Genomic DNA, 25129 nt, shown 5'->3' with positions numbered 1-25129 from the left:
CCAAAGAACAATGAAATAAGGCAACTTATGATTACGGGGGTTTACATAGGCTATTGTTCGGTTTCATATTTGTCAGTCAACATTTCAAAATACATTCAGGGCTACACTCAAAACATTTGGGGCTGAAGCCCCGGCAAAATTGGCTGACGCCGTGTCTGATTATGATTAGATCAATCGAGAGAGAAACCTGAGCACTGAGGGGCGGGGAGGCATAGATATCGGCTCATATTTTCGGCCTTTTTTCTGTTTCGGCCAAAACAAAAAATGCCATTTTCGGTGGCCGAAATTTTGGTGCATCTCTAATATCTAAAACATTTTTATTACATGGGAAAATCAACAAGCTCGATAACTTATCTAACTAGCAGGCCAGTTTCCAGGGAGGTCCGAACATCTTAAAAAAAAATTCCGAACAGCGTAAAAAGAAAAGGAAAAAAAGGTCTGAAAGTCTGCTCTCTGCCTCACATTAATTCAGGTGGATTTTTCACAAGCGACAACACTGGCAAAAAAGTTATTGATATTTAGTTAAAATGTACATAGTATTGCTTGTTAATGTTTATTTAGCAAGTTTCACAGACATTTGCTTAATGATAGAGGCTAGCTGCCTGTCCGATGAACGAAGACGGTCATGCCATATTTCCAGAATTAACTAGCGTTACTCTTACAAATAAATGCTTCATAACTAAAACGTTTTGACTTTCAATAGACAATATTGACAACACATGTTAAATAATGTATCTTACCATGAAAGTTTGCCCCAGTTTTCAATTTGAAGCAATAAATCCAACACTGGAGTAAATCTCCCAGGATATCCCCTCTGTCTCCTCCCAGGCAAATGAAGGATGACGATTATGATGATATATTTATTATTCACGTCCAGTAACCCATTAACCAATCATATGTGAATTTAGCTTATATTGTCATGAGTATCTGGCAGTTTTCAGAAATAAAATCGGTGATTGGATGGCGAAGACAATGAGACAGGAACCATGGGAATAATTGTTCCCAAAGTTGAATGTTCCAAATTGTTCTAATCCGTCCATATAAACTATTTGTTTTATTTAACAAAGATTGCATTTGCACATCAGTTGATGTATATATTGATTGAACTGCAAAAGACCTCAACCAACTCATGAACTCAGTCCCCGCCCATTCTGGCAAAAATATGTTTATTAACATTAAACTTTCAAATTAAATTATGGCAAAGACCTCAAAACATGTGAATATGCACAAAAAGTAATCATGAAATTTAATGCATTGCCATGCCAACAGTATTTAATAATCAGAATCAGAAAAAGCTTTATTGCCAAGTACGTTTTTTACGCATACAAGGAATTTGTTTTGGTGTTGTAGGCGCGTGTCACACAATCTCTAAATATAAGAAAAAAGTATTAAAATATAAGCAATATAAATATAAATATGTCCACACAGTATATATTAAAAGTAATAATAAAATAAAAGAGAGCATATCAAGAAAGATATCAAGAAACCCTTCAGAATTTAAAATGTGAAATGCCTTGACATTAATCTGTATTTTTTAAGCAATTCATGCGAATATAATAGGGATTTTTCAACATCTGTTTAAAGTGACACACTTCCTTCCACCAGTTGGTGGCGCTATGACCGTGACCCACATTAGTCACATCAATGTGATCCCACGCAATGACAAATTTTGATGTTTTTAATTTTCTGCATGCGGAAGATATGAGTCATTTCGCCATGGCAACACCATTCGATATATCAAAAATCCATTCGCGATTTAGCATCGTCAATGGCTTTGCATGATGTCACCCACATTTGGTGCCTGTAACATTAAATCCTTGGGAGAAGTGTTTCGAAATCCTCAAAATGCATTTTTTAAACAAGCAAAAATGGCCAACATCCTTTTGGGCAGAGCCTATGACTGTCAGCGTGAAAGTTGTCTGGCTTGATGAGATATATGTGCAAAGTTTGGAGACTGTACCTTAAAAGGGATGTGCTAGATAGCCCCCCAAACATGCCCATGTTCTAGGTGGTGCCAAAGAGCCCCTTCTGCACCCCCCCACCTGTAACTCTGCCACGCCCTAATGCCCAGAGAGTCTGATGTGTGTGCATACTTTCAAGAGTTTTCACACATGTTATGTACCCCAAAAATACTGAAAACCTAGAAAGAAGAATTAATCCTTAGAAGAACAATAGGGCTCCGCACTTTCAGTTCTCGGGCTCTAATAATCAAGTTAGTCATGGACTCCCTGAATAGAAAGTCCCTTTTGAGCTGCACCTCTTGCAAGTCAATCAAATTACATCATTCTGGGAAGACCTCTTATATACTGCATAAGTCACCAATAATGTTAATACTGCAGCTAACACCAGGATGACTGAAAGAATAACCCAGAACGTGGTGTGACCTGTGGGGAAAAAAGTGGCATTAATTATTTTACAAAAGGAAGAGTTCACCTTCTGCTGCTTTTACACCACAAAAATAAAACACAGAACTGTTATTAGAATGCCAGCAGCAGTCCTGGAGCTGCCTGGTAGGAATTCAATACAAGACTATTGTTGCTGCCTCATGATTAAATGCAAATTTGACTGATGCAAACTTGTTTGCAAAACTCCAGAAGGGAGATGGGCCAACTCAAAAAGGGGGCGACGCTTCCACACAGGGTTAGGGAAAGAATTAGGTTGGGGCTCTGTATATCTTTGCGGGCAGTTTGGAGCACCTGCCCCTTTTTTCAGCCACATCCTTCTCTGACATTCAACAGAGACAAAGTAAACGTGCAAAAGAACGTAGGACAAATGGTCCATATTTCTATTCTTCTTCTATGTCTTGCATGCAGCCCATTTACACCACCAAATTCTTTTGACAGGGAAGGGAATACATATTAGGATGCAGACGATGCAATAACCAGAGGAGAACCTCACGGTAATATTAATATTTGCTCACGGTAAAAAGAGAATACTTTAAAAGGCTGAGCGCTCGACCATGCACGAGAGAACTTGGAATGCAGAAAGCATTCCTGAACCTTAACATCTAAGTATCCACTGGCGCATGGTGAACGGAGCTGAGAGTTTCAATTAATTCCTTTGAGTATCAAAGGAGTTGAGAAATGCTTAATTTTATGCAAATGTCGAGCATAAAATGCTGGGAGCCAACCAATCACTGTGAGCTGAAAGCAGTGATGTCTGTCAAAAGGGCTTAAAAGCCTCCTTTAATGCTGCAGTTTCTGCTGGATTCAGTGATTTAATCGCATCATTATGTTTATTTTAGATTTCAAACAGACTCCAAATAGTGATTGCACACATTAATTGTGGGAATACTGTGGCTGGGTAAGCAAAAGTGTAATAAATCAATGCTGTTTGCATTCTTTGTACATTCCAAAATGAAGCTGACATTCCCACTGTAATCGCGCATATTTAAGATGATATGTCCCTACTCTTTGTGTATCAGAATTTAGTAGTAAATAATATACAACTAAACTAATAACCTGAACTGTAACTCTCACCAGTTAAGGTTGTGACAATGTTCACTCTACACCGATCAGCCACAACATTAAAACCACCTGCATAATATTGTGTAGATCCTCCTCGAGCTGCCAAAACAGCACAAACCTGCATATCAGAATAGCATTCTGATATAATATACTTCTCACTACAATTGTACAGAACAGTTATCTGAGTTACCGCAGACTTTGTCAGTTCAAATCACTCTGGCCATTCTCTGTTGACATTTCCATCTGCAGAACTGCCGCTCACTTGATGTTTTTTGTTTTTGGCACCATTCAGATTAAATTCATGGATCCCAGGAGATCAGCAGTTACAGAAACACTCAAACCAGCCCATCTGGCAACAACAATCATGCCACCCTCCAAATCACTGAGATCACATTTTTTCCTCTCCATTCTGATGGTTGATGTGTATGATATGTGAAGGTTGATAATCTCATGGATGATTGTTGGTGCCAGATGGGCTGGTTTGAGTATTTCTGTAACTGCTGATCTCCTGGAATTGTCACACACAACAGTCTCTAGAATTTACTCAGAATGGTGCCAAAAACAAAAAACATGCCTTGTTGATGAGAGAGGTCAACAGAGAATGGCCAGACTGTTTCGAACTGACAAAGTCTACAGTAATTCAGATAACCGCTCTGTAAAATTGTGGTGAAAAGAATAGTATCTCAGACTGCTGTTCTGGGATGCTGGTTGGCGCTGTTTTGGAGGCACGAGGGGACCTACACAATATTAGGCAGGTGGTTTTAATGTTATGGCTAATAGTCAGAATTAGAGAAGTCAGAAGTTTACATACATTAGCTTGAAGTCATTAAAACTCATATTTTAACCACTACACAGATTTCATTTTAGCAAAATATCGTTTAGGATATCTACTTTTTTTTCCAGCTATTGTTTACAAACAGATTGTTTCACTTTTAATTGACTATAACACATCAATGGGGTCAGAAGTTTACATAAGTTAACTGTGCCATTAAGCACCTTGGAAAATTCCAGAAAATGATGTCAAGCCTTTAGACAATTAAACACAGATTAGTCTGTTATTCTTTCGTAATTTACCTGTAGATTCGATAATGAACACTTTGCTGGATTCTCCTAGATAGTTTGTGGCAGTGCACGTGTAGTTTCCTGGAGTAAGTGTAGAGGATGGGAGCACTGAGGAGGTTTTCTTTTCTTGCAAATGTTTGGAGTGCCAAGTGTACGTAGGAGCCGGATTTGCCACCACTGTACAATCGAGTGAGACCTCATTGCTGTTTGTACTGATGATCTCCACAGAACTGGAGTGTTTTGGTTTATCTGAAGAAGGCAGATGAGACACACTTCTCAAATCAAAAATATGGCCATGTTATTTAATAATGTTATTAATGTTATTCAACTTTTTTACCCATCTTAGCCAATTCTTGATGTATTTTCCCATTCATAATTTCCATAGGGATTTCATAAATTCTTCATAAAAATGTTAAAAGCCAAGAACCAAACCAACCAGCTCTGAGGTGGATAACAAGATTACAAACTTTGATTTGAAGCTAAATTATTCAACATCAGACAAAAAGACAAAGGTAAAAACGTGTACTTACTATCTTTCATGGGGGATTGAACTACAATCCCATGATGCATTGTAAATGACACAAATTAAAAAAGATTGAAATTGTTTATTTTTTTTCAAAACATCTTAAGCTTATTGTATAGAATTCAGATCATACCTGGCAACATCGGATTGTGAAAAATAGATTTCATTTTTATTTTGGCAAGGAAAGGTCGTCAGTGAAGTTTCTGGAGCCCCCCCATTATGTGATGTGTAATGGTGATTGCTGTTATTAGAGCTCTGCTCTTTGTCTGTTGCAGAGTAACCACTCTCAAACCCACTCCAAACCTACGCAAGCTGATATACAACCCAGCCCGCTTATGCGTCTAACTCCTACTGGATAAGTCAAGGCTCATCTAATGAAGGACTTTATTACATGTTCCTCCTCTAATTGTGCTTAACCTCCTCCACATCTCTTCATTCCCACCAGTCCAATCTGCAACCATTCCAAAGGCTTATACTAATCTAAGGAAACCCATTCCCCTGGATACCGTAAAGGGCCCTTGTTGACTCTAATCCTCAAACCGTCTAGAGTTCACTACAGTCCTCAAGCTCATCTCACTTGTTAAGCAGACACTGACTAATGTGGATGTAAAGGATGACTTTTCCCTCTGACGTTGATACTTGCATACTTGTGACAATAAATAATAATAAGTTGAAACTCCCTCTGTAGTGTTCTGACCGACACACCTGGTTCACTGCTATCCGAAACTAGCTCCACAGCGTCTTAGGTTGCCCTTCGCTACAAATTCTATGTTTTTATACTTCCAACTGTAAAGCACTTTGAGCTGCATTATATGTATGAATGATGCTATAAAAATAAAATGTATTATTGTTATTACTACAGCGGGATTTAGATGTACTTTAAGTAGTTTGAGAGTGTAGGAAGAACAATTCTATTGTTTCTTTCACAGTGAGGCTTGGGATTGGCCGGTCACAGCGTGTTTTCATGGGCTTTGTTTGCTGTGATTCTTTTATTGGTTGATCTTTTCTTTTCAGGATTCACATGTAGCAGGGGTGCCAGAATTGGCACGCCAGCAAGTGCGAGAGAGGAGTAGACTATTTCATTTATATAAATTCCACACCTGCATTCCAGTCCACATCTTTATGTAATCCTTCCTCATGATCATGCGGTGTGTTTTCATGAGACAAATGGGATGGTAAACAAAAGTTTCAAATGTGACGAGACTGCAGTACCCCCAACAGATCCGTGCAGCGCGTGCAAGCCATTCATGCATCACGAGCCGGCAGCACTTCACTTTCTGTTAATCGCACGAGTAAACGTGCCCGCTTGGCTTTGGTTAGGCTGTCACGGATGAGAGCCTACATTACGTCTTTTATTTCATTTTTTTTTTTTTGGCTTTCAGAACAAAACGTGATGTAATAAGGAAAACACCACTTTTAATCCTTGAGATTTCGCATGCAGGTACACCCTCCTAAAACCATTGTCACACTCAAAATGACATGAAACAATTAAAAGAGAAAACATAAACCCACATCGTGGTCTATTCAAAATATAAATTAAACATGGAAATAAAGTTTTAGGATTTTGGGCTTGCACACACAGCGTGAGTCTCATCACACATTAATAGTGTTTAGACTTCCACTAATGAGGAAGGATTACATCAAATGTAGATTGAAATGCAGGTCGAAAACTGTCATATAACTAAAATAGTAAGCTCCTTTCTCGCTGATGCTTGTGTGCTAGTGAGCAGCTCTGCATGATTTTGACAAATGTATGAAATAATATAAGAAATGTTTAAGATTCCACATTCGTGATCAGTCATCAAATAAGAAAATTTGTGCACATTACCTGTTACGGCTGTACGATTATAGCAAAAGTCAAAATTGTCGATTATTGCTCTTGATATTGTAATTGTGATTATTAATGTAGATTAAAAATTGTAATTACCGTATTAAGCGACCGTGTGGTTCTTCAGAGTAGCAGATTTCAATGGTGGATATAAGCTGCGCTCCAGTTTCTCATTATATTGTATTGTATTGTATTGTATTGTATTTTATATTGTAATAATGTTTGTTAAGGTAAGGCAAATATGAATATCTATGGTATAGCTAGAATAAATTAAATTATTGCTAAATTACTACTTTAATTATTACTTCACGTACAGTAAATAATATGGCATATTCAAACTTATTAACAGCTGATGTAAGTCGACCAAGTTACTCTGTTCAGTTAAGACCTTTCATGAGACAGGGGACCATTCATCCCGTTAGATCTTCAATGGTGATCTCGTTCATGTAAGATCATCGTTAGGTCATTTTTGGCCTCAGCGGTTGCACTTTGGAAAGGAAATTAAAAAGTAATTTGCGATCGGAGTTTGTGCGATTCGTGAAAATGTTAAATCTACCAATACCAGCTTCGTGGCAAATGGGTCTTATTAGAGCAGACGTGATCACAATGACAGTGATTCCTGAAACATGCTATTCATGCCATATTCTTTGTTTGCTTCACCTCCAAAGCACACTTAGAATAGTTCAGCCGAATTACTTTATTGCTATTTTGTACAAATCAAATTCACATTGGCCTACTAAAACAAAACTATAAAACTAACTAATAAATTGTTCACAGAAATCGAGCAACGCGACAAACTCTCCCATTACAATGACTGCTGTCACTCACTGCAGGTTTACACGGTTTGAGATCTGCATTTCGATGCGAGCTCAGTGAGGCTCCACACACTGTTCTGCACTCTCACGAATGCTCTTATTAAAAACAAAGCTGTCTAATTTAGCATAATAAATCAATTATTTACACCACGTCTGTGCCTTGATTAGAACGGGTGCGTTTTAGTTTTGTGGTGTTGCTCTGTATTTAAGATCTACGTTGAAAGCGAGCAGTGCCATATGCAATGAATCCAAAATAATTCCAAAGTACTTTTCGCTCTTGTTGTACAGCTTGTTTTCGAGTGTCAGGTGATGTTTCTGCAGTATTCATTTTCGTGTGGTGTGCGAACAGAGCAAGAACATAAAGCAAGCATCTGGGCATTCTTAAACTTGTGCATTAGGATCAGTTGTCATTACTGATAGGACGGAGGAATAATCTAAACGGTTCTGATTGGCCATTGCTGGTTCATTGCTCAACGGACATGTTAGTGATTGGTTAAAATACTCAACCGCTGCAAAAACATGTTGTATAATAGAAACCACAGAATTTCGCAACAGGAGCAAATTTAAATTGAAAGCTGTAAACATCGGTTTTCACGATTACATAATTGTGGCAGCCGTAATCGCTATTAATTTTTCGATTAATTGTGCAGCCCTATTGTGTTATTATATCATAATTATTGGGTTTTGCACAAATATTTCTGCTGATAATATCATTTGTAATTAAAAATAAACAGTTCAAATTAGAAAAATGCTAAATAGTATTAGGGGCTCGGCACTGACGTTGACCAGGAAAAATGGCACTCCATGTCAAAAAGGTTGTCGACCCCTGACATGTAGTGTAGTTCTTAATCATAAATTTGGCTATTAAACATGTTTTTTTTTACATATCTATTAAAAACAGCTGCTATTAGAGCGTATCAGTTTTGAGTGAACTATCCGTTTAAGAGGTGTGGTTACATAGAACTCTTAAAGAGATAGTTTACCCAGAAAAGAAAATTCAGTTTTATTGCAATCTTTTTCCATACAATGAAAGTGAATGGTGACTGATGCTATCATTCTGCCCAGCATCTACTTTGTGTTCCATTGAAGAAAAAAGTCACACATGTTTGAGACAACATGAGGCTGACTTAATGATGACAGAATTTTCTTTTTGAAGTCAATACCTGAACCACTGCATGTGGTATGACAGTATGACAGCTGCCCATTTTAAAATCACTTTAGCCCAAAATTGGTGGTAATGATAAAGACGATTTATATTTTCACATCAGGCTTCGGCGTAGCTACAACCCGTCAGGCTTCGGCATTGGTTATGCCGTAGCCTGAAGTGCACCTCTTCAAAAATGTAACTGGGTGTCACGCCGACTCAGACCACAAAAGCTGTGATTGGTCCGTTTGTATCCAGAGACTGCCTCCAGGATAATAACAAAGTTATCTGAGGTAATATCGCAATTTTCCTAAATTAATATCATCATATTAAATTGTATTTGGACTCAGAACCATTAAAGCAATCGTCTCAATGGGGAGCATCAGCTGTTTTTATGTTCTGTTTGTGTTTCATGAAGTTTCAAGCAAAACGCAACAACAGATATCTGTTAACAGCTTATAAACTCTAAAAGTATTTTTTCTCAGGGCTTTTACTTGATATTAATTTGATATGTGAGTGAAATAATACGTGTTGTATTCTATTAGCCAACTTTGAACGTGAATGATTTGAATGTATGTTTGACAGTATTGTGTTCAGTAAATAACCATATTTCATAAGTTCTAATTGTCAGATAATTAAACAGCACCTGGTAAGAGTTGGTTATATTGACTATATACATTGTAAAGTCTTTAGTGTTCGCCAAGCAAACAGTTATTTATTAATTTGATGATTTCGCTTTCAACAAGGAACGTTAAAAATATGGCAAAACAATATTTATTATTATTTAAGCAACTCAAGAGCAAGCATAGAGTATTTTTCTTATTTATTTGCTTCCTGCAATGCACGCAACATGTAGAATAAATAATATGTATGTGCCTACATTTCAACATGTTCACATCCTTTAAACTTGTTTTTAATGCTACAATACTTTTAATAAATACTTTATGAATGTATAATTAGCCTTTTGGCTGTGTAATCACAGAACGATGCAAAACTATAAATACAAACCAACGCGCTGGCCACTACGCAGAGCCTATGCTGTAGGTTCAACACAGAAATATAAATCATCCTTTAGTGTTAGTTTAAACTCTCCAGACTCTCACTAGACAACTCTCTGTTGAGCAATAATTAGACTTACAATGAACTGTAATGTCAAGAGGTTTTGATGTCACTGTAGGAGGACTTTGAGGTCCGTCTGGTCCCAGTTCCAGTTCTGCTTCACACCTGTACTGAACTCCATCATCCGCTTTGTTTGCAGTGATCAAGAGTGTTGCAGATTCACTCACTGGAGTCTCGGTGGTGTCATTGAAGGTGGTGAGATTCAACAGAGTCTCTCCTTTGAACCATTTCACCCTTAGACTTTTAACAGGAGCCACATCCTGAATGTCACACTGGAGCTTATAATGTTCACCCTCAATCATTGGTCCTGTGTGATCCACTGTGCTGATGGACACACTGTCTGGAGTCTCTGTGAAGGAACATTTACACAACCTGATTCTCTACATCAAGGAAAGTATATTCTTTTTAAAATGTCAGAGAAAAGGAAGAAAAAAACAGAAACTCACTGTAAATAGTGATTGGGAGAATTGATGTACATTGTTCTCCATTATCATAGTTGATGTAGCAGAATACACCTTTTTCCCATTGTCTCAGGTTTTGTACATTCCAGGTGACCAGACTGTCGTTGATAGTGGATTCTTCTCCCTCAAACTTTTCCCATCCCATCCCATCATGAGTGACAGTAGCACTACAGTTAACTGAGACAGGACTGTTGTACTTCACGACAAGTCTCGGTGGGTTGAGCTGAACAGGGCATTCTGCATCTGTAAACAGATTGAAGAGTGGGCCATGACTTAAAATCAAGTATATTGAATATCGGCATTCTAGCACCATTTATTTGACAGAAAAAAAAAAACAGATAAAACCAGCTATCGCAAACACACAAGTCTGGTCAGAATTAAGTTACTTATAAAGTTTGACAAACTGAACGCAAAACACAGGTTGTTTTTTGCTTGTTGTAAAGGAACATCAGTCAATGAAAGATTATAAACATATCTATACTTATTATCTTGGCAACAAATTAAAAGCTTTCCTGCTACAGTATGATGGTGACATTTGGCAAAGTGAATACATGTTAAGTGGACCAACCCAAAACAAAATATGGTGTACTTATATAACAGACCACATTCTTAATGCTCATATAACACATAACCATAAGGGTAACACTTGAGTGTACATTAAAGCTTGATACAGTAATTCATTGACATTCAAATTCTGCTCACAGAAAACAACAGCAACACTCATTCATTTGACAAAGTTAAAATGTAAAACTTATTTCTTCTCGTACTAGAATGATTGCGCTTCGTTTATCTGACGAATGGAAACGGGAATAAGGTAAATTTACAAACCTGAGTTCATCTGTACAACTGCTGATAGATAAACAAGTCCAAGCAAACACAGAAGCATCTTGTTATGTTCAAAGTAAAGAGTCGACCGGACAAGAAACCGTGTGCGGTTCCGCGAACAAATGAATCTTATAACACGCCACCGAAATTAAAACAGCACCCGATATCTTCAAATGGGAGGCTCCAAAAACACAAGATACATATATACATTGCCTCGAATAACGCGTCTTGCCTCTTTTGCATGGTCTGTTTTCCAACGAGACACAATATAATGTACTCAAAAATTATTTATCATCTTTTCCCAACTGATTCGGCTACTCAGACTGCAGTCTCTTTTGAGTTTATGTGCTCAAAGGCAGCGCTGGTGTGATTTCTTCTTCAGTTTCATTAACATATATGAGAGTCATCGCCCGCCATATCACGAGAAATTCATTTTATATTACAATTCAACTCCCAGAAATGTTAAATGCTGTATGCTATACATGTATAAATAACCAAAATAATGACCCTGTCTAATTTGTTGACCTATGTTCATACATTTTATATATTATACACAATGTACATTAACCTCACCATCCCAGTAACAGAGCAGCAGAGAGCAACAATGAACAATGCATTTTATACTGATTATAACAACATTAATGTGTGCAAAGTAAGCAAGTACAACATCGGATATTACAACACGATTTAGGCTACATAGTAAGAACATTAGCTACATGTCTTTTAAAAATGTTTAGAAACTATTATAAACTTCACTTCTACTGGTGGACATTGATTTGGAAAATGTTAATTCATTTATGGATATAAAAAACGATTTTTGAAAACGAAAAAATTCAACCACAAAATATTTCTAAATTAAAATTACACTTTTACGATATACAGGGTGACCATACGTCCTCTTTTTCCCGGACATGTCCTCTTTTTCGGACCTTAAAAATGCGTCCGGCCAGGATTTCTAAATTTGCGAAAATGTCCGGGATTCGGCTGTAGTTGCAGTATGATGTGTCTAATAATTTATTGTGAGTGTGCGCATGTTTGCATTGCTTTAACCCCTCTTTGCAAGTCCCGCGTCTCGCACACCAATTGGCCAATTATAAGAGGCTATATATATATATAAAGAGGGTCCATGTAGAATAATTTGACACTTTCACTCATTGATTAATTCAATCATGACTAAGTGTGAAAACTAAATTTCTACAAAGGCATCTGAAACTGAAATCTATTGATTTTAAATTATGCTGCATCCGAGCCGCTATAGTGTCAGTGTAAGTCCAAGATGACACAAACACAAAGATACTGAGTGCACCTTTGAATTGTAATCAGATAACTTTACTAATTACTTAATTGAAGAAGTAATCACATCACTAATTACATACTTTTAAATTACTTTCTAAAACACTTTTCCGCTTAATTCAAAATAATGTCTATATTTCTTTCTTGTTAATTGTTACACACAAGTCATATGTACACTCAGCACCTCACATTTCTCCTTCACAATGACTCATTATTGGGCCATAATTCATGTATTCTACATAAATAATATTTTAGAAATAAGCACAACCCTATAATGTACTTAAAATTAAATTCATGGCAAGTCAGTAAATGTAATCTAGTTACAAGTAAAATGTAATGCATTACACTATTTTTTATTTAATTATTTTATTTACAAAAGAAGGAATTGGAATACAGTAATTATGCATTCAAATAAAAAGGAAAGTCTAAGCTTTTAACAACATAATTATTATGTTTCTACTCAAAATAATTGTCGATATTTAGCCTAATCATTTAAATGTTGGCTGATAATCATTTTTGAATTAATTTAACTTTTGTTACTTACAGTGGGGCCCAAAAGTCTGAGACCACTAGAGAATGAATATACTTAATTTGATGCCCAAAATGAAGACAGTTGAGGTGAGTTAAAGTAGCATTATTGTTTAGTTGTTATCCACAATGCATCTCTCTAGTAGTTTGCAGATGAAATGCCTTGACAAAATGCAGACAATCGTATAATTCAATAGAAAATTTTATTCAAGAATGTTCTCAAACAAATGTTTGTTTTTTTATGTTTGCAAATGCATTTACAAATATAAAACCCACATGTCATGTGTTTATAAGTACAGATGGTGAATAGATTTTAAACCCCACAAGGTTAGTGAAAAAGATTACGTTCTGCATAAACAAAAATAGAGATTCAATGACATAATGAACAGCATTATACAGCTTGAGCCATAAAACTGGCACAGAAACTTTACATCTAGCTCCTCCTCAGACACTGAGGCCTGAGACAACTTGCTGAAACTCATCACAATATGATCCAACAGGTTCGGCAGAGACCTGATTTCCACGTTTTGTCTGTGCTATATTTCCATCCTCTGAAGTGCCAATTTCTCCAGAGGATTCAGACTTATAATTCAAACTTTAAAATACTGATTTGTTTAAAGATGTAACAAGCTCAACCATAGTGTCTTTCTCAATAAATATATATATAGCATTTGACAAAAAAAAAATATAAAAAATGATTAAAAATAATGAGCCTGAGACATACACAAAAGAATAGTTTTGTTGCACAATATACAAGAATCTAACAAATGCTTAAAAGCGTGCTATTAAGAGCTCAACAGTCTGGTTCCAGAAGTAAAAATCCCATAAATGTTTTCCTTAGGGAAACTATTAAAGATAACTTTAAGGACAGAACTACCGTGATCTCTGAGGTTTAATCAATGGTATATGCTTCTGTTGAAGCCATCAGTACACGTTATTTCAATGTAATTTTTTAGAAATCGTGTTTAATAGCAGAATTCATGTGAAGATCCACACTACCCATGATCCTGATGAGAAATGTTCCACCAATCAGAAAATTGCAACCAACAGAGCGCATCAAACAAGAGATGCAATCGAGTCAGTCTTCATATGTGCATTCAAACTACCAACATTTATATTTATTCTATACTTATAATCAACAACTCTAGGTCAATTGTTTTATATTTTTCCTTTGTTTTTTATTTGATTACATAATGGGATTACAGTCCACACCCTCATGAATGATGGTAAGTACACAGTCTTGCACCTTTGTCTTTTGTCCCATAATTTTTTGCTTTAAAACAAAGTTTGTAATTTTGTGATTCACCTCTGTTGGTTTAGTTCATGGCTTAGAACTCTTTGATGAAGGATTTCATGAAACTCCTATGGAAAAAATGTATGGGAAAAATACTGCCGTAACCAAGATGGATTAAAAAGTAGGTGAGCACTGTTGCGCTCCATTCACTTAAATCTGTGTGCAAAGCAAATATTATTCAACCAAGTAATATCATGTTGTGGTTAATAAAAATTCTCTTACATCAAGATCAAGATTCCTGATAAAAGCTGTATCAAGAAAAATGTCCATTCCAGGAAACAGGGCCATAGTTATAATGTTACGAGTGCAGATGAAGGTAGACTTGGAGTGAGGATCTAGTTGCAGTGATTCTTTATTGGACACGGTGAAAACTTAAACAGACAAAACCAGAACAATGGAAATACCCACAATGGGGAAATAAACCAAAAACACGGAGGACATACGAGGAGTTTAACAAGCAGGATAAACATACAAAGACCACGGAAACAGGCGTCCACAAACATCAACGATCGACAAGGGAATGGAGAACAAACAGGGTTTATATACACTGGAGACATGATGATGACAAACTACAATCAGGTGAGCACAATGACACAGGGCTGGCAGTGATGAGGGCCGGGGATCATGGGAAGTGTAGTTTTGGACAAAGAAAAGTGAAACCCAGGGCAGACAACAAGGGAATCGTGACATATAAACTGTGGCTACACATTTATTCAGCACTCCTTTGTCACCACCGCAACATTTGTTCCCTGTCAAAAAGCTAGACTTATGATGCTGCTCTGAGTTAGATTTGTTAACAACTTTAGGTGTGACCAGCTGTGAATATGTGTGCAACACGTCAATGAAAATTGACCAGAATTTATAGCCTCTGCCGGTGACATCATTGGATGCACCTGTAGCATTGCTATAAATAGCTGCGTCACAGGTGCATCGTCAGATCTTTTGTTTTCATATCACTCTGTGTATGTGTGCTTCATGAGCCTGTCAGAAACTTTCTACTTTCCTCTGTTAGGAGTTAGAATTGTTAGGCAGTGTGCAGAAACCGTTCTCCTTCTCTTTTCTTTAAAAAAAAAAAGAAGAAAAAGAATGACTGATAAACAAAGCAAGTGAACATGTGTTCCCATGTTTATGCTCCAAGGCTGAAATGGACACACACCAGTTTTTGTTTTGTGTGTTTGGGGGAAGAGCATACTGCTCTTGCGTTGCGGCAGGGCGGGTGCAAGCATTGTGATCTGTTTACAGTCAAAATGCTTCACACTCGTCTCGCTTACTTCCAAGAGCCAACGCCCACTCTTTCATCGTGGGGCTCTCACATAGATCTGGCTGAGGAGCGAGAGACGGGTCCGTCCCTATCGCTCACTCTCTCCCTGATCCAGCTGATCCTTCTCGTAAGCCTGAAGCGTGCCTCGGCGCCTCTTCGGTTCACAAGGGGGACGCTGAACCTCTGTACATTCCACGCACAATAATAAAGAAGCTGAGGAATTACTTGAGTTGGTTACTCGGGCTGTGGCCAGACTACAGCTAGACTAGCCACACGAACAAGAGACCCCCCCAAACTCTCCAAACTAGAAGACAGATTTCTGTCTGGTGGCCAAAATAAAAAAAATAAATAAAGAGGAAGCGAACGCTATATCAGTCCCTTCCTTTCTTTGATGATCTCCATGACGAGCTTTCTCATTCATGGAGGAATCTTTTTTTCTTCCTGTGTCTTCGTGCCCTCGACGTCGACATATTCGACTATCGTAGGTGCTGAGACACGGCTATTCGTTGATTTGCTATTTCCGCCGGTAGAAGAGACACTTGCGGGTTATCTCTCGCCTGGCTCAACATCATCACTAAAGAGACCCACTCTCCCCACAAAGCCGTGCAGGACCACCTCCACCCTTGTGGGGAAGGCTTATCAGGCAGCAGGTCAGGCTGGTGCTGCCCTGCACACTATGGCAGTGTTACAGGTGTACCAGGCTGATCTGTTGAAGGACCTGAGTGCAGGCAACACGGTCGACGAAGAGGCTTTCTCTGAGCTTCGTCGAGCCACGGATCTGTCTCTCCGCGTGACCAAGCGGACTGCTCGTGCCATTGGCCGATCTATGGCTGCTTTAGTCAGCACGAAGAGACACTTATGGCTCAACCTGTCAGGCATCAGAGATAAGGACAAAGTTTTTCTTCTCAATGCCCCGGTTTCGCCTTCTGGCTTATTTGGTGACGCTATGAATGTAGTTATCACTAGGTTCCAGGAGGCAAAAAGCCACGAGGAAGCCTTCGGGCAATTCCTTCCTCGCCACATTTAGGGGGAGGGGCCGTCAGCCACCCAGCCCCGTCCCGGTCCTTCTAGACGGGAGGCTTAAAAACAAAGTGTGGCGAATCGTGCTCCCACTCATAAAGACTGGGGGCCGGTTCGTTGCCCTCAGCAGCCCCCAAAGCAAGACCTCAGGGCAGTTATTTCTAAAAAGGAAAAAACCATGACGGTTTTGCGCCCAGCCTTGTGGGAGTAGCCCCCCCTTGGGACGGGTCACGTGAAACATCCACCTGTACCCTCCCGATACCTCCACGAAACCGCTTCATTCCCGCCGCCTCAGGTGTTTTGAGAGTTAGCGGTTTCCAGCTAAATTTTGGGTGTTCCGTTGCTTCCTGCCATAGTCCAGGACAAGGGACACTCGACATCCCCTCAACAGGAAGTGTCAGAATTGATACCCATCTCAGAAAACCTGGCAGCGTGGAAACTACTGCCAGGTGTTTCTATGTGGGTCCTAAGAACAGTAGAAAAAGGCTACAGAATTTAATTAATTCGCCATCCTCCGCATTTCAACGGCGTGGTTCCCACTACTGTGAAACCGGAGCAAGCATGTTTACTGTGGAAAGAACTGCAAATCTCTTGGTCAAAGGGGCAATATAACATGTTCACCCTTCCAGAGAGAGAGTCAGGTTACTACAGCAGATACATCCTTGTTCCTAAGAAGGATGGGGGGTTGCGTCCGATTTTAGACGCTCCGAGGGCGTTCAAGTTCAAGATGCTAACCGTCAAGACGGTCGTGTCTCAAATCCAACATCGCGATTGGTTGGTCACGATCGATCTCATGGATGCGTACTTTCATGTAGAAAGTCTGCCACAACACAGGGAGTTCCTGAGGTTCGCTTTCGGGGGCGAAGCTTTCCAATATCGGGTTCATCTGTTCGGTCTAGCCTTATCACCCCGCAAATTCACGGAATGCATGGATGCAACACTGGCTCCTTTGCGACTCCGGGGCATCCGCATTCTGAATTATATTGACGACTGGCTGATACTGGCACAGTCACATGAACTGGCATTACAGCACAGGGATATCTTCTTAGCTCATCTGATTTCTCTGGGGTTGAGGCTCAATGCCAAGAAAAGCGTCCTGGAATTCGATCACTATGCGGGCACAATAGTCTCCCGCTCGAATCGAGTACATTCAGAACACCCTGAGCAAAGTCAGGCTAGGCCAAGGTTGCACTGTTCGTCAGTATCAACGACTACTAGGTCTCATGGCAACTGCGTCCTCGGTGATCCCTTTGGGCCTTTTTGCACATGAGACCGTTTCAGTTGTAGCTTAAAGCCAGGGGATTTCATCCAATCCCCTAGGCTGATAAAGGTTACGCGCCGTGTGCTACGTACCCTTTCTATGTGGTTCAGACCCCGGTTCCTCACTTTGGGTCACACTCAAGGTGCGTCTTGCCGTCGCAGTTTGCTAATGACAGATGCCTCCCTGACGGGCTGTGTAGCGGTCTTAAGTGGTCGTCCAGCTCAAGGGGAATGGGAGGGTCATCAGCTCGATTGTCACATTAACTGTCTCGAGTTGATGGCTGTATTTCTGGCCCTGGAATATTTCCTCCAGAGGCTGCCATGTCTTGGTGTGGGTGGACAACACAGCAGAAGTCTCTTACATAAACCATCAAGGAGGTCTACATTCACACCAGCTGAACAGACTGGCACGGAAGATTCCCCTTTGGGCCCAGGGCAAGTTCCTGTAGATCAGAGCAGCTTATATTCCTGGATGCCTGAATGGGAGCAGATTTACTGTCCAGACAGAAAATACAGACGGGGAAGTGGAAACTGGTTGAGATTCTAAAACAAATCTGGTTGAGATTTTACAAGAGCAGAAGTGGACCCCTTCGCCTCCCAACAGACAGCGCAATGTCCCTATGAATTCTCTATGAGTCACCCTTATGGCAATCACCTCTCTAAAACAAATGGGGGATCTACAGTCTCTGTCTGTCTTGCCAGCCTGCTTAGATTTTGCCCCAGGAATGGCTAAAGCAAATTTGCACCCTCACCCTGACAACCTACCTATGGTTCCTTTATCAACTTTACATCCGGTCACTCTCGAAGTCTTCTGCTCCCTGCCGTTTACAACGCCGGAGCAGGAAAGACTTCACAGACTGATAGAACTATTATTGTCTGCTGATTTTACATTCATTATGTTTCATAATTTTTATTGAGTGGCTGACTATTATTATTAAAGTTTTTTCATCTTTGAAAATATTGCAAAAAGAAAGTCTCTTTATTTAAAACTAACTAAATAAAAAGCTTTGTTTATTCTCAGCTGATCACTTTTTAGTTGATGCTAAAGCACTTTTAGCATAATGCTGCTGTTTAATGTGTCAGTCTAGTCTAAATAGAATTGCAGTAATTTTCACTGTTAATTTGTCATATATTTAATTTAATTCCTTTTGTGGCCAGTGGGGGTCATAAAATCATTGGGTGTATTTTCTGGTCACTTTAGTAAGTTTGCTTTTTGTGGTCATGTAATCCTGTCTGAGGAGTCCCAGAGACCATACTTTAAGACACCATGAAATCAGAGTCAGAGTTTTGTTGCTTTTAGTCCATGTGTGGTAGCTTTGAGGTTATATGATTGTTTCTTCAACTTTTTTATTATTATTGCACTTTTATGTCCCATGGGTTTATTATATATATATATATATATATATATATATATATATATATATATATATATATATATATATACTTTTTGTTATATGAATGTCACATTAAAACTATCTAGTAAAGAATAAGGCACTGTACACGTGTACAGTACAAATGTTTTGTGTTCCTGCCTACTACTTAATTTTTTTAAATAATGTGTAAAACAGTATGCATCATTACACATTCTAATTCAAACATTTCAAAAAGTAGGATGCTACTTTGTTTTCACATGACCTAATTACTGTGCATGTTTAATTCTGTGAGTGTTAATCCAGTTATAATCTTGGAGAAAATATTTTTATTTGGGTTATTTTTGATCCAATGTTGTAAAATGTTTGAGTCAAGTAAGACATAAATGATCATAAAACTTCCGATACATTTTTCACAATTGAAATGGAAGGTGAAGTCATTGGTTTGATTGATATACTGTAGTAAACCAAAGAGTTTGCCTGGTTGTATACTGCACCACTGCACCACAAATCCAGTTAATTATCTGGTATTCCATGCATACCGAAAATTTGCAAAGCACAAAGTATACATACTGCACAATACAGAAATACAAGTACTAGTAGTGGTATGCTATTTTGAACATAGCCGCACAAGTAAACAGTGTTTGTATCAGTAGAAGTTATTTTCAGCTCTTCTATGAGTTTGCAGAAGTTATTTCTAAAACTATTCTTGAAACGAAACCTAGGCTCCTCATCTTGTGGTATTCCTTTTTGTAGAAAAACATATCCCTAGCTCATATGGTCTTGAACGTCCAATAGTAGATCTTAATTCTTTGTATGATTTGTATTTTGTTTATGGAAGTTCAGCTCTCATTTTCTTAAACTGCCTCACTTTTACAACTTCACTCTACCTGCCTTGTTCATTTAGTTGTATACTTCTGTGTGCTTTGTTAAAGTAGACTGTGTATGGAATTTCCTTTCACTTGTCTTAGGCTGAGAACTCTGTTGAGTTCTGTTGCACAGACACAGTTGATATGTCAACACTGTGCTTGGAGACCTTTCTGGCAGAGAGAAGTCCCAAAGGTCACTGTTAAAAATAAGCACCGTCTCTCTGAAGTTCAGCTGTACATGTACTATATAGAGTTAAGTAATCTCAAGTTCGAGAGGATCATGTTCATTTAAACCTGCTAATGACAATGCAGATGTAAGCATACTGTAACGGCTGCTCACTTCACTCCTCTGACAATTTGTTTGGCACCCCTCGGCCACCCTAACACCACCTTACATTTAAAGTAGTCCGGGAGGAGCTTGAGTTGAGTACTGTACTCGAGGCCTTCAAGGACAGCAAGACAAATGTGTTTACCCTCATTCTACTGAAGGATTATATTAATTTGTAAACTTGTAAATTATAACAACGTGGGAGTCAGTTAATAAAATGAATTGTAATGTCAATAGGACTTGGGTACGAGTCACTGTGTCAAGTTTTGTGTATTTTCTTTTTTGGAAAGGAAGCTTACTGCAGTGCACAGGAAATGGAATATCAAGTCCAGTGCATTGCATTGTGTCAAAGTCTTTCAAGCAAATCAGTCCACTTTTTACCATCTCTGGAATGCTCTCCAGAAGCTATTTCCAGTCATCACAGTGCAGCTCCTATTTATTTGAATAAGGTTAAGACCGAAATCTCAAAAATGGTTAGTCAAGATTAAAAAACATTTTCAGACCAGCAGTAAAATCGGACAAAATTGTTATCATAAATTGTGCTTCTTCATCTCAGATTACGCTAAAAACCAACGGTTGATCTCCTGTGCACGTTCATGAGTCTGCACGCAAACTTGGAGCTCTTTGAACGAGAGCAACAGTCAGGGCTGGACTCGCAGTCTGGCACGGGCATTTTCCCGGTGGGCCGACACACTTTGGGGACGATCAGGGGCGGACTGGCCAGCAGGAGAAGAGAAACGTGCCGAATGTGCTGCGATAAGCAAAAATGAGCCACCGAGTTATGCAGAACGGGCCACAAAATGGCGCCGCGATATGCAGAAAACGATAGTCCAGTTCAAAGTGGATGAAGTTACCCACGTGATGCTGAAAATAGAAAACAAGTGATTGATAGAATTTATCATCGCTCGTCACAGCTGGATTGGACAAAAACTCTGATTAACATAGAAAAGATACCTTTTATTGCATGTTGTTTGTCATCAGTTTAGGATACAGTTTGACTGGTTGATTTCTTAAAACAAATAAGGCTGAGCATAGAATTTTATCAATTCTTCTGCATGTTTAGTAAGTTTTGTTCTCTGTTTTGTGTGCAGCTGTGTTGTGTTCTGTTGTCATTATCACTGTGGCAGACCTGCTTTAAGATAAACAAATGAGTTTTTGTTGAACGCCCCAATGTCGCCATGGGGCTGCGTGAACTGTTGCTCTTGTGCCTTATAATGGACACACACAGGAGATCATCAGTCAGCAGGTGCGGATTTAGTGATTTGGGGGCCCTAGGCAAAGTACAGGAATGGGCCCTCTTTAATGATACACATTTACGTCTATAGACTCTTAAATGTGCTATAAGCCTTTTTATTATTATTATTTTTATATATATATTTTATGGAATGGTATGGAGAAAATATACCAACTTCCTGAAAAAGATATCACTGAAATACAGTAAGTGTCCTGAGATACCTCATCGGTCTCTGTGACAGCACTAGACTGTGCAAACAGATTCATCAGCCAATCAGATTGATTTATTTGTTCTTGGTGGGTGTGGTCTTTATAATATGTCCCAGTCCAGGCCTTCTAGCTGGCCTTGAGTGACGCAATCATGCTTTAAGTGATGTACGTAATTTGAAAGCGACGAGCACGAGATCTTGCTGATGAGTCGACTGTCATCATTGCTGGAATTGCCGTTGAGAAAGAGATCCTTATGTATTTAAACACCTGCGATGTTCTGCATGATTGTGCGATTGATTCATTAAACAGGAAAGGAGGGCTGATTTTCACTTCAAGTAAATTGGTAAGTGCTTTTTGCATTGTTATAGCAACATCAGGAGTTTTCTAAGTGTAAATTAGGCTGCTTGAGCATTCAGTGTCAGATCAAGTTTTGAAAAGTAACCGTGTACCCTGATGAAGCAAAATTTATTGCAAGCAAAATTCCTTGATTCTGGCTTTCGTGCATAGACGTGTTTTTAAAACAACTTTCAGTGTGACATGTTCACAGATGGCCGATTAATAGCATTTGTGATGATCTTCAGCCTCTGACGAAGTTTAGCATCGTAGCCGTATAGTGTGACTGCTATTAAGACAAGATGAGATATTCCACTCATCTCTCGCACCCTTCACTTGGAAAGAAACCTGCTCTGTGTTTGCCTCACTGTAGCAACATTTGTGCCCAGTTATCACTCCACTCAAGGACTTTCAAAGTTTTTTCTTCTTTTCATTTTATATCAAATGTTTTAATAAATAAATAAGCAGGAAATACTTGGAAAAAATTGTAACACGTCAGCAATATGAAAGCATTATTCTCTGAATTAAATAAATAGCTTACAAAACGAAAATAAATAAATGAGGTAAACAAGGTTTACTTGCTTGTTTTTATTTTTTTGTTGGGCGAGATAACCCGTATATTTCGGGGGCCCCCCCCATCCCCTGAAATATATGCCCTTGTGGCAATGCAACATTGAAGCTTCCATTGAATGAATGTGTGTTTTTACAACTGATAGACCTATTTACTATACACCATAAATTATACAGCTCAATGTACAATATAAATTCAGAATAGAAGTGGTTTAATGAAGTGATATGACATGTGTGGGTGAGAAACAGTTCAATATTAATTTAAATTTGTATTTTTTTTACTCAAGTGAGTCAATGTTTAGATTTACGGTCGAAAAAAATACTTAAATATTTATCTGTTTCTAGGAATATGGTAAGAAATAATTGAAGATTTTATATTTTTTTGGCTTACAGAAAAGTGAGAAATACTGTGAATTAAAAAAAAAATTTCCAACCTTGCTGTCTTAAAATTATAATAATGCATCTGACTCCATATATTATTCAATCAATTCAAGTTCTGCTTTAAATTAAATTACTGTACAATATTTTCAGTTCTAACAGTGTCTATGTGCTTATCTGATCAATTTCTTTTCCACATCATTCTCAGAAAAGTTTGTTCATTACAAAAAATACATATTAAAATACATAAGTGATGGCTATCATGATATTTTTTATATTCTTATTGGCATAAAGTGAAACCATAAATGTGGGAGCCAGGCCAAAATGGGTTGTCATAAAAAATTAAAATCATATTCATATCACTCATTATTGTTCAGGATAAAGTGGTCACATATAACTAATTACTTTCCATTCTTTTCAGCCATTTACTATTAATAAAAAGGAAAACACAAACAGTTTTTCTACTACCAGAAGGGCAAAGTGTCAGAAGGTGGATAAGATAACCATCCAATCAGAAGGCGTCGTCAAACTGGTGACGTATAGACAAATTTCGTCCAATCATTTGACGTCTAAATATATCGGGAGTTGCCGGAATACGGGTGGGGGGGGGGGGGGATAACCGTTTTTTTTTTAATTCAACTTTCAAAACAGCTTACAATGACATTTAACATCAAACATGAGACAAACAGATATTGGGGGAAACATAAAACAGATCTTACATTGTACAGAGTAAAACATAAAATTCTACAGACAATTTTTTTCAAAATATGAGATGTTTTTATGCACTTCTTATTTCTAGTGATTGACTTCAATGAGTCATAAAATATTTTAAGATCTTTACAAAAGAAATTAAATGAGGGTGTTATAGACATTACTTTAGCTTTATGTATATGAAACTTCCCGAGAAGAATTATTAACTTGAATGTGTTATCAATTATATCTGAGCCAGTATTACAATCCAAGAAGAAGATCATAGCCTCATCTATTCTGATTATTTTGTAGAATGCATCAAAAACCATCATAGATACCTGCTTCCAAAAGTCTTCAGAGTATTTACAATTAAAAAATAAATGAATGAGAGTTTCAGATTCAAGATTACAAAAACAACATTGTGATGAGAAGTCTTTTTTAAACTTATTAAGAAATAACCGTCTCCATTATAGGAGAGAGACTAGCGTGTTACGACAGTAAGTCGCCGTTTCCGAACACCATACAAATTAAATGGGAGAGTCGTAAACTGACTCTCAACTGTCGCAAAACAGTCCGCGTCTTCTCTTATATAACAGCAATTTTATCGTAGTAAACTCCAAACATAGTTCACTCCAAAAGGATTTAGAGTAAAACATGTCGATGATTAGCGGACAGGCGAACAATTCATTAAATGATGAACTATTTCCTCAAAATAGCATCATTGTGAGTAAATGATGAGCGAACTTAATAATTTGGGTGAACTATCCCTTTATACTTGTAGTAGCCTATAATAATAATAATAATAAAAAAAAAATGAATTTTATAGTTTAATATTGAAAGTCTGGTTCAGGAACAAGGCTAAAATCTAAAATCTATACATCAAAGGCATGTGAAAACTAGCAAAAATAAATAACAAAGGCATGGTTAAAAAGACAGTTTTAATGTGACCATGTAATAAAAAGAAAAAATCTTCATAAATATTAACCCCTGGGACATGAAATTGCCTGAAGTTTACAAAAGACTCATCTAGGGAGCGACTTGGTGCTGTTTCTGTTTTCTTGTTGCTGTCCATTATTGGTAATTAGTCAATAATTCTGTATTTATATGGACACTACAGCTGGGACAGTTCTAAAACACAAGACAAACTTAAATGCGATAACAGAACATTTAAAACTTCCATTTTATGAAATACAAGTGAGACTGACCACATTCACAAAGAGGTACACAAAGGAAATGACATCACAGCTT

General features: G+C 38.1%; 1 protein-coding gene across 1 annotated transcript in view; it reads right to left on the bottom strand.

Moving 5' to 3' along the window:
- LOC127652294 (hemicentin-2-like) overlaps positions 1-25129 on the bottom strand; it is a 77634-nt gene that overhangs the window by 9733 nt on the left and 42772 nt on the right. Inside the window, exons 13-15 of the mRNA XM_052138434.1 lie at positions 10405-10662; positions 9978-10307; positions 4542-4778 (exon numbers count right to left, since the gene is read on the bottom strand). Coding sequence (XP_051994394.1) covers positions 4542-4778; positions 9978-10307; positions 10405-10662 — 825 coding nt within the window. The remainder of the gene's footprint in view (positions 1-4541; positions 4779-9977; positions 10308-10404; positions 10663-25129) is intronic.

The sequence above is a fragment of the Xyrauchen texanus genome, chromosome 12 (genome assembly GCF_025860055.1).
Source record: "Xyrauchen texanus isolate HMW12.3.18 chromosome 12, RBS_HiC_50CHRs, whole genome shotgun sequence".
Taxonomy (NCBI): Eukaryota; Metazoa; Chordata; class Actinopteri; order Cypriniformes; family Catostomidae; genus Xyrauchen; species Xyrauchen texanus.
The sequence above is the reverse complement of the archived record's forward strand: the minus strand, read 5'-3'. Positions and strand labels throughout refer to the sequence as shown.